The 13,702-nt window shown below is 39.6% G+C and overlaps 1 protein-coding gene across 2 annotated transcripts in view; it reads left to right on the forward strand.

Moving 5' to 3' along the window:
- Rabgap1 (RAB GTPase activating protein 1) overlaps positions 1–13,702 on the forward strand; it is a 116,877-nt gene that overhangs the window by 47,637 nt on the left and 55,538 nt on the right. For both annotated transcript variants that reach the window (XM_032903206.1, XM_032903207.1), the window contains exons 11-13: positions 186–360; positions 6,155–6,248; positions 10,008–10,158. In XM_032903206.1, coding sequence (XP_032759097.1) covers positions 186–360; positions 6,155–6,248; positions 10,008–10,158 — 420 coding nt within the window. The remainder of the gene's footprint in view (positions 1–185; positions 361–6,154; positions 6,249–10,007; positions 10,159–13,702) is intronic.

A 13,702-nucleotide genomic window follows, 5' to 3' on the forward strand; every position in this document is an offset into this window, starting at 1 on the left:
GCTGGGATTAAAACTGTCTACCACCATGCCAGGGCCTTAACTTATACTTTTCTACTTGATAAAGGTTATATTTAACTGGAATTCAAGAAAACGCCATTTATTCTTGCATCCAATACAAAACTAAAAATGATAATTAAAACAATACATAATACATTCTACATAATACATTCTTTTTTGTCATCAAGATAAAGCAGAAGGAGAAGAAGAATAATGCTGACACTTTATATGAAGTTGTGTGTTTGGAAAGTGAGTCAGAGAGAGAGAGGAGGAAAACTACAGCCAGTCCTTCAGTTCGCCTGCCACAGTCTGGATCCCAGAGCTCCATGATCCCCTCTCCTCCAGAAGACGATGAAGAAGAGGGTAAGTGTAGAGAGGTTGGTTTGTATATATAAGAAGGTCTGTGCATACTGCTATAACTTCATCTCTATGGGGGACTGGCAGTGGGATGTGGTGTTGGAACTCAGTGAGCACTTATTAGAGGCTCTCACAGGCAAGCAACTAGGAGAAGCTAGAAAATAGTTGCATCATCTGTTCTCTATTCCCACCCCACCCCCACCCCCAGCATTTATTTTGTGTGTATGTTTTATATTTGCACCACAGTGTACCAAAGAAGGTCAGGACAACTTGGTAGGAACCTGTTCTTTCCTTTTACTTTGTGGGTTGAGGGCATTACCCTGAGGTCAACAGGCTTAACAGCAAGCACCTTTCCCCAGTGAGCCATCTCACCAACCCACATTTGGGCATTCTTTAGGATACTCGTAATTAGATTTGGAAAATTAGATTTTATAATCTGTTGGTCACTATTTAAAGATAATACAAAGAATTGGGAGCTAGAAGGAAGTTTTTGGCATAGAAAAAAAGAGAACATTTCATAGTGGTTGTCATAACAATACAAGGGTTTCATTTTTTTGTTTGTTTGTTTTTCCTCCATCTTTATTAACTTGAATGTTTCTTATTTACATTTCGATTGTTATTCCCTTTCCCGGTTTCCGGGCCAACATCCCCCTAACCCCTCCCCCACCCCTTCTATAGGTGTGCTCCCCTCCCCATCCTCCCCCCATTACTGCCCTCCCCACAACAATCCTGTTCACTGGGGGTTCAGTCTTGGCAGGACCAAGGGCTTCCCCTTCCACTGGTGCTCTTACTAAGCTATTCATTGCTACCTATGAGGTTGGAGCCCAGGGTCAGTCCATGTATAGTCTTTAGGTAGTGGCTTAGTCCCTGGAAGCTCTGGTTGGTTGGCATTGTTGTTCATATGAGGTCTCGAGCCCCTTCAAGCTGTTCCAGTCCTTTCTCTGATTCCTTCAACAGGGGTCCCGTTCTCAGTTCAGTGGTTTGCTGCTGGCATTCGCCTCTGTATTTGTTGTATTCTGGCTGTGTCTCTCAGGAGAGATCTACATCCGGTTCCTGTCAGCCTGCACTTCTTTGCTTCATCCATCTTGTCTAGTTTGGTGGCTGTATATGTATGGGCCACATGTGGGGCAGGCTCTGAATGGGTGTTCCTTCTGCCTCTGTTCTAAACTTTCCTTCCCTATTCCCTCCTAAGGGTATTCTTGTAAGGGTTTCATTTTTAATGAAAATGATGATGGGATGATAGAAAGTCATTTAAGTTTGTATCTGTGAAATTCACATGATGTTCATCAGATTTTGGAGAGTTTGTGGAACATCCTAAGAGTTGTTTTGAGCTGGGATTTAGAGTGCAAAACTCATTAGAGACAAGTAGGCTGCCTTTCTTTTGCGTTTCTGGCAAAACAATCACATTAACAAAAATAAAGAGATTCAAGAAATGATTAACTTTGTTTAAAAAGATAAATACTCATGATTGTATGTGCTTTTTCAAGATGGGAATAAGTACTGACTTTTTTCAGTTCTCATTTTTATTTTTTTATATAAATCCTACTGTCTTGTGATTAATCACCTTATGGTCAGTTTTAAGACTATTAATTTATAATTTCTAATGATTAAATTAGAAATGATTAAATTATTGTGTAGTAGCAAAATGCATGATTCTCATAATCTTCACAGTAAGCCTGAAAACAGAAATTATTATTGTCCTCGTTTTTCATATAAAGAAGTAGAATAAGAGATAAGTAAATTTGCCAGGCTACACAAATAGAAATTGGCAGTCATAATGTGAATCTGAATTTGTGTGCTTTGAATCTGAGTTGAAGTCTGTTATCATCGTCTGCATTTGGCTCTCATAAATCAATGACATGCATAAAGACCCGTGTATTCTTTTTAAAGTTAGATACATTTTGGCATTCCCCTGCCAAACCATTCCAAATTGTCAGCCTGCCTGCCTGCTGTCTTTCCTTAACTTTCCTTTCCTTTTCCTTTCCTTTCTTTTAGATTTATTCATGTATTTTATGTATGTATAAGGGTGTTTTGTCTACCTATATGTCTGCACATGAGAAGAAGGCATTGGATTCAAGTTATATAGATGGTTATGAGCCACTATGTGGGTTCTGGGAATAGAACCCGGGACCTCTGTAAGAGTAGCCAGTGCTCTTAACTGCTAAGCTATCCATCCAGTCCCTCAAATTGTGTTTTTCATGGGGACATAGACTATTCTCACTGTTTGAGATTTTATATATCTGGTAGATTTAAAACTTGCAGTTCTCTTTTAGGTCAACATCTTCTACAATGGAAGAATAGGAAAATGTCTACATAAACTTCAATGAGAATCAGCAGTACAAACAACTTAGATTTAAGAAAGAATGACTGTCATGCAAGGAAAATGTTCAATCTCCTTTCCATAGAGTTTGAGAAATAAATGCTGGGTGAAAATAAATGTTGGGCCTAGTAAATAATGACATCAGGACTGATAATACCCAACACTAAGTTGTGGAAGAGAGATTCAAAGTTTTGAATCTCTACTGGTAATTCTTAACTAGAGAGAAATAAGGACTAATGGTACCTGATAGGCTATGGGGAAGGTTGTGAATGCTAGAACATACATTCTGCAGAGAAACAGGAGTCTGTTTGCCCTGTGCTGTTTCCCTAGTGTAGACCACAATATCTAATGTGCAGTGGGTACTCAGAAAATACAGGCGGGAGGACTTAAGTCCTAGGATCCACACCTGTAACAGGAAATTTGTGACAAATCTGGAGTGAAGGGATCTTGACTTTCTTTGATCTTCAATCAAAATCTTTCCAGTTCAGCTTTCCCACCAGGAATGCTATTGTCCTGTGATATTTGCCCCTTTGGAAAAAATGACTATTCTCCACAGAGATTTCTCACCTAGAGTATATCTGACAAGAAAGCTGAACTTAGAAAGCAATATTCTGACACGTGAAATAACTTCACATTCCCTTTCTCTACCCATAGCCCATGTACCTACTTGGGATTCTGATGACAGATTCCATGGTATTACTGTTGAGATTTATTCAGAGTCCAGAGAAGTAGGAGAGAATCGTGGAAGATAGATTTTTAGACTTACCACACCATGTAAAATGTAAATTTTTCTTGACATTACAGAGATTTCATTGTATAAATAAGTTCACCAGTGACACCTAGCACATTTTAGTACATTTTTTATGTCTTCCATCACAGGTTGTATGTGGTGGATGTTGTAATAAATGAGAAGTTACATAGTAGTATCGTTCTGGCATACGAACGAATTTGGTGGAAATGGTCCTTAGTGTCGTGAGCCTTCGTTATTCACTTACAGAAGTATTTCATTTATAGTCAGTCTGTCTTTCCCTTGTCTCACGATCAAAACTATGAAAGTATCCAAAATGCTAACAATGTAGGAAGTTTAATAATAGGTGTCAAACATTTATGAGCTTCATTTTAAAGTTGCTGCTTTGTAGTAGTTCTGTCTGAAGGGGGAGTACATGGTAAATGCTCTTCTCACAGTTTTGCTCAGTGAGGAGGTAAGAGGACAAGTACTGTAGTACCCAGTTAATGAGAATGTAAATTTTCAGAACTGTTTGAAAAGACCATTGGCTTACAGAAGCTTTGTAATTTTATGAGGTCCCATTTGTCGATTTTTGATCTTAGAGTGAAAGCCATTGGTGTTCTGTTCGGGAGATTTTCCCCTGTGCCTATGTGTTCAAGGCTCTTCCCCACTTTTTCTTCTGTGAGTTTGAGTGTATCTGGTTTTATGTGGAGGTCCTTGATCCACTTGGACTTGATCTTTATACAGGGCGATAGGTCGATCTGCATTCTTCTACATGCTGACCTCCAGTTGAACCAGCACCATTTGTTAAAAATGCTCTTTTTTCCATTGGATGGTTTTAGCTCCTTTGTCAAAGATCAAGTGGCTATAGGTGTGTGGGTTCATTTCTGGGTCTTCAATTCTATTCCATTGATCTACCTGCCTGTCTCTGTACCACTACCATACAGGTTTTTTTCACTATTACTCTGTAATAATAGCTTGAGGTCAGGGATGGTGATTCTCCCAGAAGTTCTTTTATTGTTGAGGATAGTTTTTGCTATTCTGGATTTTTTTGTTCTTCCAAATGAATTTATAAATTGCCCTTTCTAACTCTATGGAGAATTGAGTTGGAATTTTGATGGCAATTGCATTGAATCTGAAGATTGGGGAAAGACCCTTTACCAATCCTACATCCAATAGAGGGTTAATATCCAATATATTCAAAGAACTCAAGAAGTTAGACTCCAGAGAACCAAATAACCCTACTAAAAATGGGGTGCAGAGCTAAACAAAGAATTCTCAGCTGAGGAATACCGGGTGGCTGAGAAACACCTAAAGAAATGTTCAACATCCTTAGTCATCAGGAAAATGCAAATCAAAACAACTCTGAGATTCCACCTCACACCAGTCAGAATGGCTGAGATCAAAAACTCAGGTGACAACAGATGCTGGCGAGGATGTGGACAAAGAGGAACACTCACTCCTTCATTGTTATGGTGGGATTGTAAGCTGGTACAACCACTCTGGAAATCAGTCTGGAGGTTCCTTAGAAAATTGGACATAGTACTACCTGAGGACCCAGATATACCATTCCTATATATACCCAATAGATGTTCCAACATATAACTAGGACACATGCTCCAGTGTGTTCATACCAGCCTTATTTATAATAGCCAGAAGCTGGAAAGAACCCAGATGCCCTTCAACAGAGGAATGGATACAGAAAATGTTGTACAGCTACACAATGGAATACTACTCTGCTACTAAAAACAATGGCTTCATGAAATTCGTAGGCAAATGGATGGAACTGGGAAATATCATCCTGAGTGAGGTAACCCAGTCACAAAAAAACACACATGGTATGCACTCACTGATAAGTAGATATTAACCCAAAAACTCCGATTACCCAAGATACAATCCACAAACCACATGAAGCTCATGAAAAAGGATGACCAAAGTGCGGATGCTTATGTCCTTCTTAAAAGGGGGTACAAAAATATTTATAGGAGGATATATGGAAACAGAGTTTGGAGCAGAGACTGAAGGAATGACCATTCAGAGCCTGTTCCACCTGGGGATCCAGCCCATTCATATACATACAGCCACCAAACCCAGACAATATTGCTGATGCCAAGAAGTGCATGCTGACAGGAGCCTGATATAGCTGTCTCCTGAGAGGCTCTCCAAGAGTATGACAAATACAGAGGCAAATGCTAGCAGCCAACCAGTAAACTGAAAATGGGGTCCCCATTGGAGGAGTTAGAGAAAGGAGTGAAGGAGCTGAAGGGGCTTGCAGCCCTGTTAGAAGAACAATACCAACCAACCAGAGCCCCCATTCAGAGAATACACATGTCTCCAGCTGCCAAGGGTCAAGCCCTCAGTGTAGGGAGTGTGAGGGCAGGGAGGCAGGGAATGGGGGTGGTTGCAGAGGGCGACACCCCCATAGAAGAATGGAGAGGTTGGTTTTTTACTGTTTTAGATAAAAGTGTTACATATTTTTGCATATAAAACTGCTTACTTTGGAAAAAGAACATTTCACATTTTGAGTTCTCTATTTTATAGATAAATTAATTTTCTATGATTGACATAATAAATACATATAGAAAGAAGAGAGAATTAAACAGGTTATAAAAGCATTTTACCTGAGATAGGAATATTGACATTGTGTATAAATACTAAAGACATATAGCTCTATTTTCCCCATAAATGTTTACATTTGTCTTTTATATTCCCATGTTCGTTCTCCCCCCTCCCCAACCCCCCACTTGTTACAGATAATGATGAGCCTCTATTGAGTGGATTTGGGGATGTATCCAAAGAATGTGCAGAAAAAATTCTTGAAACATGGGGAGAACTGCTGTCAAAATGGTGAGTTATAGTCTTGCTCTGCTTCTACCTGTCACTTCTTACCTAATTTTCAATCTGGAACCAATAACTGAGATATCTCACTCAGTAATCTCTTAGGCATTTATAAGGATAACAACAAACACATGACTCAGTCTGAGATCATAGAAACCTAACAAAGTCTCACTGATAAGAAAAATGTCCAGACATGAAATTCATAGGCAGAGAGGAAGAGAAGGAGAAAGATCAGTTGGTCCTGTACATTGGAGAAGGTAGGAATGACTGGCTGGTTGTTTATAACCTACAGAACTTGCCACCTCCACCTTCACTCTTTAAAGCCAGAGCTGCCTCTTGCTTGCCAAGCTCTCACTGAAGGAGTATAAGGAGTTTTCTCTACAATGTCTGTGTGCGAATGAGACTGCCCCACAAATCTACTTTTTGGGATTGCGCCCTCCACTAGAGGGAGGGGTGAGGAAGTGACCTGGTTCTGTGGTTCTGACATTACATGCAGTCAGACATCCCTACAACCGCAGGTGCGAGAAATTCTTTAGCGTTTCAAATATATACTTCTAAAGGGTAGCTTTTGTGCTATGTAGGAGGCAGGTGAGACCTGTCTTGAAGATACCAACCTCCATGCTAGTCAGACCAAATGTTTAACAGTTAGCAGTTCACACACGAAGTGAACTGGCTTACAAATCTACCATGATTGGAGATGGTTCTTTTCAGTCTGTTTCCCTCTCTTCCAATTATTAGTTATTAGATTAATTAATAATTATTGTTATTAATTATATAATAAATAATAGTTAATTGTTAATAATATATATTAATTATTAGTTCTTAGATAGTTTCCCCATGGAGTTTAAGGATGTCTAAGTAGAAAAATAGGGGACAGAAATATGTATAAAAGAAAATGGCAAACCAAAGCATGTGTTGTTAGACACACAACTGTAATACATGAACTGTGCAAAAGCCCTTGGAAATGTCTCTTCTTAAATTTTGATTTCGTTACTAATAGGAGACAGGATTGCTGATACTCGTCAGTTTCAGCTCAGTGAGCTGGAGTGTGTCAACTGCTGCAGGAATTTTATATGTGTGAAATGTTTCTTAGCTAAACCAGCATTATATTGTATTATATTGTATTGTAATTCAGTGTTGACAAGATTTCATAATAAAGTAGTTAAAAGCCATCTCTACAGTGTTCACAGTCCAGAGCTCATTTTTGTCCTGGGGTTTATTCCAGGCTGGTCTAGAACTCACAGAGGTCTGCAGGCCTCTGCCTCCAAGTGCTGGGATTGAAGTTATGTGTCAGCACACCTGTTAAGACCTCATTCTATTTCTATGAATCCAGCACATTTTGTTTAATGGCTTCGTTTGTTTTGTTCTCAAACTTTGTTATTCATAATGTGTCTTCCCATTCTTTTAAATATAACTGAATTCCCATCTGTTTCTGCTGTCCTAAGATTATTTCAACTGCTTTTGCTTGTTTTTTATGTCTTCAGATATATAATAATCTAGTCTGTTTCATCCATCTGAACATTCTGTCCATCCTATATGTTCTAGGATCTTATGGTTGTAATGATGATAGTTTAAACATTTACTACACACCTAGCACAGCACCATATTGTGTGCACTCTTCCAACTATAAGAGTATTACAGACTTGTACATTTTTACATATAGGCTAGGCATTCTAATAACTAAACTGGCAAACCCAGACTTTGTTCACATAGCAAGTCTGATCCTGACATTAAATTTATTTATTGAAAGGTTTTTTTTTTTTTTAATTATTTTTATTGGGCTGGAAAGAAGGCTCAGCAGTTAAGAGCACTGACTGTTCTTCCAGAGATCCTGAGTTCAATTCCCAGCAACCACATGGTGGCTCACAACCATCTATAATGGGATCTGTTGCCCTCTTCTGGTGTGTCTGAAGAGAGAGACAGCGTATTCACATACATAAAATAAAAAAAAATAAATCTAAAAAAAAATGATTATTTTAACTGTGGGGGGAGTGGGCAGAAGTGTCAGTCTGATCCCCCTGGAGCTGGAGTTAGAGGCAGTTGTCAGCTGTCTGATATGGATGCTGGGAATTGGAAGTTGGGTCCTCAGGAGGAGCAGTATGTGCCCTTAACTACTCAGCCATCTCTCTAGCCCCCTCCAAAGTAGATTCTAATAACAGCACTAGTATCTATATGTTATTCTCCCGGTTCATTTGCATGTGATCCTTAGAAGATAGGAGCACCAATGTGCTCAAGTATAAAATAGTACACTAGTTATATGTAGACTTAATAATGTCAGTGGCTAAAGTTATTCTGAAAGAAATTTTACTAGTCTAAGTTATGGTCAGCAAATATTTCTGTGAGGAGTTAAATAGCAAATATTTAAGACTTTGAGGGCCAATGATAGTCTGTCACAACTATTTACCCTCTGCTATTGAAAATCAAAACAATCATAAATAATAATTAGAAAAGGACACATAATTGTGTATCAGTTAAAGTTTATTTACCCCAAGGCCATAGTGTTTCAAACTTTTAATTAGTAGCATAAAGACTAATACTATTTTTTTGTAACTCTCCATATACGCATATATTCAAGGAAAAATTTATATGAATTGCCCTTATCTCTCACATCAGGATACAGAATCATAGAACAAATAACAAGCAATTTTTAAATATACTATTTATGATTCTCATAGAATTTGGGTGATGTTAAAAGCCTCAGACATATTTGTAATGTACCTGCGGTTCAGTGACGTGTGCTTCAATCTTACAGTCACAGGAGCATTTCTAGGTCAGGAACCTACTTTAGTAACTCATTAATGGTGGCTTTCCAGTCACAGGGGAGCCGTGTGACATGTCTCAGGCTCACCCGGGCTTTCAGTGAACTGGCCAGCCTCCTTGACCTCTCTGCATTATGGATTCAACATCTGCCTTTATGAGAGGATCAGTTTGAGACTCAAAGCACTGAGATCATGCCAGTGTTTAAAGACCAGCTTTATTTTGTTCAGTTTATACATGGAATCTGAAAACCAAGGCTTTTGCAACTTGTATTATTGCAGTAAGAATGTTCTTAGCTGCCACATATATTCAGGCTGTTACTTGAAGAAAGAGACATAGTCTACTGAAACATACCTGAAATATTGTAACTGAGAATGTATAAATATACAGTTCATAGTTGCTGTTGTTTTATGCTCATTAATTGCAATTTTTTGAGGATTTTTATTTTTTCATGTGTATGTGTGTTTTTGCTATTTGTGTGCAAAGTAGAGGTGGGCAGAAGGGAGAACTGAAGTCACACATTTGTGAACCAGGTGACAGTCTCTGTGGGAGCAGCAAAGCATTTCTCTAGCATCTAATTATAGTTTTACCCTAACTTGTACATAAGCCGTAACCAAAAAACGTCTCTCCAGTTTCCAGTTACTTTTTGTTTGGTTGTTTGGTTGGTTGATTGGTTGGTTGGTTGATTGGTTGGTTTTTCCTGACAGGGTTTCTCTGTTTGTAGCCCTGGCTGTCTTGGAACTCACTCTGTAGACCAGGCTGGCCTCAGACTCAGAGATTTACTCGCCTCAGCCTCCCAAGTGTTGGGATTAAAAGTGTGCACCACCACTTTCTAGCTTCCAGTTCTCTTTTTTAGGTAATGATTTAGTGGTTTACAGGTGCCATGTTAATGCTTCATTTTTTATTATTACTGTGTTACCTTCTCATATTTTGTAAACCATTTATTTTCATTAAAATATCTTTCAGAGCCTCTTTCTTTGCCAAAGTAATTAATTACGGCTTTATTTTTAGGCATCTCAACTTGAATGTGAGACCAAAGCAGTTGTCATCCTTAGTGAGAAGTGGTGTTCCTGAAGCTCTCCGTGGAGAAGTCTGGCAGCTGCTAGCAGGCTGCCACAACAACGATCACTTAGTGGAAAAGTACCGGATTCTCATCACAAAGGTCAGAGAGGATAAAGGTTATAGTGAACATGTTTTATACTTTATCTTAAATAAGTATAAAGATGTCTTTCTTTTGACACAAAGATAAATGCCCAAAGTTTACTTCCTCAAGTTGAGTTTATCTCAGTGGGAAATGTCCTTCCCACCTGGATTAATGTTTTGAGCCATTTATGCAATGCAGTGCTTACAATGTTTAATTTGGTTGGGGTGGGCTTTTGTTTACTTGTTTTTTTCTTATTTTTCTTTTTTTTGTTTGTTTTGTTTGTTTGTTTGTTTTTGTTTTTGTTTTTGAGACAAGGTTTCTCTGTTTAGCTAGCCCTAGCTGTCCTGGAATTCATTCTGTAGGTCAGGAACTCAGAGGTTCTCCTCTGAGTTTGCCTCCCAAGTGCTGGGATTAAAGATGTGTGTATGTGTGTCACTAAGCCATGTTCTTCATTTGTTTGACTTTTTTTTTTTTTTTTTTTAAATTTTTATTCATTATATATAAGTACACTGTAGCTGTCTTCAGACACACCAGAAGAGGGCATCAGATCTCTTTACAGATGGTTGTGAGCCACCATGTGGTTGCTGGGAATTGAACTCAGGACCTCTGGAAGAGCAGTCAGTGCTCTTAACCGCTGAGCCATCTCTCCAGCCCGTTTGTTTGACTTCTTAACAGGGGCCCTGGCCTGTCTAGAGCTCACAGTGCAGTCAAGATTAGCTTTGGACCTGTGGCAATCCTACCTAAGGCTCTAAACCAAGGCTAAACTGCTGGCATTATATATATAGGCCACTGTACCCAGCTATAGGTTTATTTTCCTTAAAAAAAATAAATAAGAAAATAATCTGTAAACCTACATTTAATCTAGTTCATTTTTCTAAAGTGAGACCCTTATTTTCACAGTATCCTCTGCTCAAATTAAGGCATTCTTCAAAGTTTCACAAACAAACCAGAAAAAGAAGTACTCCGTGTATAGCATACAAAATATATACATGTATAGAATGTAAATGGTTTCTTACAAGGTTAGCTGTTGTTGTAAAAATATAAAAGATAAAAAAGTAAAGTTGTCTTTTATCCCTCACTAGGTCTATACCACAGTGCCCCAAGATATCTGCTGGATATCTTGCCAGAAGCACACATTCCAATTCCGTGGTGGCCCAGACCAGCCAGCAGCCCCACACTCCACTACACTTAAATCTACACATGAAAGAACACACAACACAATAACCTTTGACCCAATTGATAAGATATAATTGCCCACCTAAACATACAAAACCCAGAACCACCCATCCCTTAAGAACATTAATAACCTCTTGCCTTCTCCCTCCTGTCTCTCTCCTTTTTCGTTCCAGTCTCCTCCTCTTTCTTAAAACTTCTCTCCCACCCATCCTTCCTTCTCCTCCAATGACAGGCCTCCTTCCATCCTGTTCCTGCCCCTAACCTGTATTTTACAAATACTTGTGGGGAGAAGGTTCTGGTGAAGTCACCTGAGTCCTGATTTGGCAGCTGTCCTTGGGGCAGTGGAATTAGCATCAAAATACGGATAACTCCAGGGCAAACCACAGCAGTTAGCCAGTATTTGTGCCTTTTGTACCCATATTACTAGTTTGGTTTTAGTTTTCTAAAAATTGTGGTAGTTTTTCTTCTAGGAAGCAGGTTCTCTGATAGGTAATAGATATATTTGAACCTGGATTATGAAGATACAGATTCATTTTATTATTTATTTTGTGTGAGTATGTGGGCGTGCTAGTACCCTCATACATGTGTGGGTTGGGGCAGAGGAAAATAGTTAAGGGTCCATTCTCCTTATCTGTCTTTTCGTGAGGCCCAAGTACCACTCTTAGGTTCTCAGGCCTAGGTTCCTTTAACCACTCTGTCCAACCTGAGAATTTTTTTTTTTTTTCGGAGCTAGGGATCGAACCCAGAGCCTTGCGCTTCCTAGGCAAGCGCTCTACCACTGAGCTAAATCCCCAACCCCGAGAATTTTTGATAAGAGAAAGAGGTAAAGTAAAATCTTTATAAAGAAAATATTTAAATTTTATGGGGAGTTATTTTATTATCTTTTTGGAACTGTTAACATATCTTATAAAAAAAAAACCCAACATACTGAAAGGACATCTGATCTTCAAAAGAAAATGTTATGTCCAACATAAACAGAACTGTGGGCCTAGGAAGCCAAACTGAAGAATGGTTGAAGTTCCTTTATTAAATATGCCTGACAAAACACAGTGGGAGTCAGAAAGGAGTGGTAGAACCATGGAGTGTCTTTTTATCTCTGGTGTACAGCTTTTGAGACAGGTTCCAGAAAAGAGTCTGTTTATATCACCACCTCCAGGGCTCAGGAAACGCTGCAGAAGATGGGGCTGGAAAGGATCTAGGAGCCCAGAGGGAAGGGATGGAGTGCAGTGTCTTCTAGGCATAATGTAGCTCTTGAACTCTCAGCAGCTGAGAGTTGGGCCATCTGCCCCAGAGCGCACATGATCGTGGCCTTGTGAATTCATTCTGTCAGATAGGGAGGAGACAAGGTCCTACTCCTCCTTGTATCTGTGGCAGTTAAAGATCACTGAGGGAGAGTCATGTTTTCTTCAGTGATGCAGCTACTGGTATGTGGCCCAGCTCCTCTTGTGCTCCTGTAAGTGACTCTAACTTAATTTGTTGGTTTACAAGAAGAAAAAAAAAAGTAGAAAGGCCATAGTAGTTGAGAAGAAGAAAGAAGTCAACAGGAATAGGAACAGGAAATAAACGATAAGATACGGGAGGGTAAATATGTGTATGACAATGTTTGTCATTACATATAATCATATGTGCTCATGTACCTGTAAAACAAAAGTATTGTAGTCAATAAGTTTTTATAAAAGGTAAGAATCGCTAGGCGCTGGTGGCACGTGCCTTTAATCCCAGCACTCAGGAGGCAGAGGCAGAGGCAGAGGCAGAGGCAGAGGCAGGAGAATCTCTTGAGTTCAAGGCCGGCCTAGTCTACAGAGTGAATTCCAAGGCAGCCAGGGCTACACAGTAAAACCCACTTTCCAAACCCCCTCCCCGAGAAACAAAGCAAAACAAAAACAGTAAGAATCTTTGGTGCAGGGTCTTCCTGTGCTATTGTCTGGTTACATGGAAAATCAAGGGCTGCCAACAGTATAGCATACTCAGTTGCACACCCTGGATTATATATTGATTGTACTGAAAGACCCCCGGAGAGGACCTTTCCCGCAGGAGGAGTCCCAAGCGCCCAATGACGGAGCCGAGTCCACTCGGATGCAATCAGCAAGAGGGTTTATTGGAAAACACAGGTACCTGCGGGCACACAGTCTCTTCGGAGGATGGGGCTTTTATAGGGTTTGGGGAAGCAGGAGCAGGCGTATAGAAGCAGATGCATAGTTACGGGGATTGGTGGATTCAAACGAGGCACATAGACATGTTCACATATGATTGGCTATTTCACATGATGAGGTAATAAGGTATAGCTACACACATTGGCAGGTTTGGGGCGTCCTGAATGTCGGGGGCTGGGGGCTTATCTCTTCCTGCCAGGTGGCCTGTGAGTCAGATCCGGTACTCCTGGTCT

The sequence above is a fragment of the Rattus rattus genome, chromosome 5, assembly GCF_011064425.1.
Source record: "Rattus rattus isolate New Zealand chromosome 5, Rrattus_CSIRO_v1, whole genome shotgun sequence".
NCBI lineage: Eukaryota > Metazoa > Chordata > Mammalia > Rodentia > Muridae > Rattus > Rattus rattus.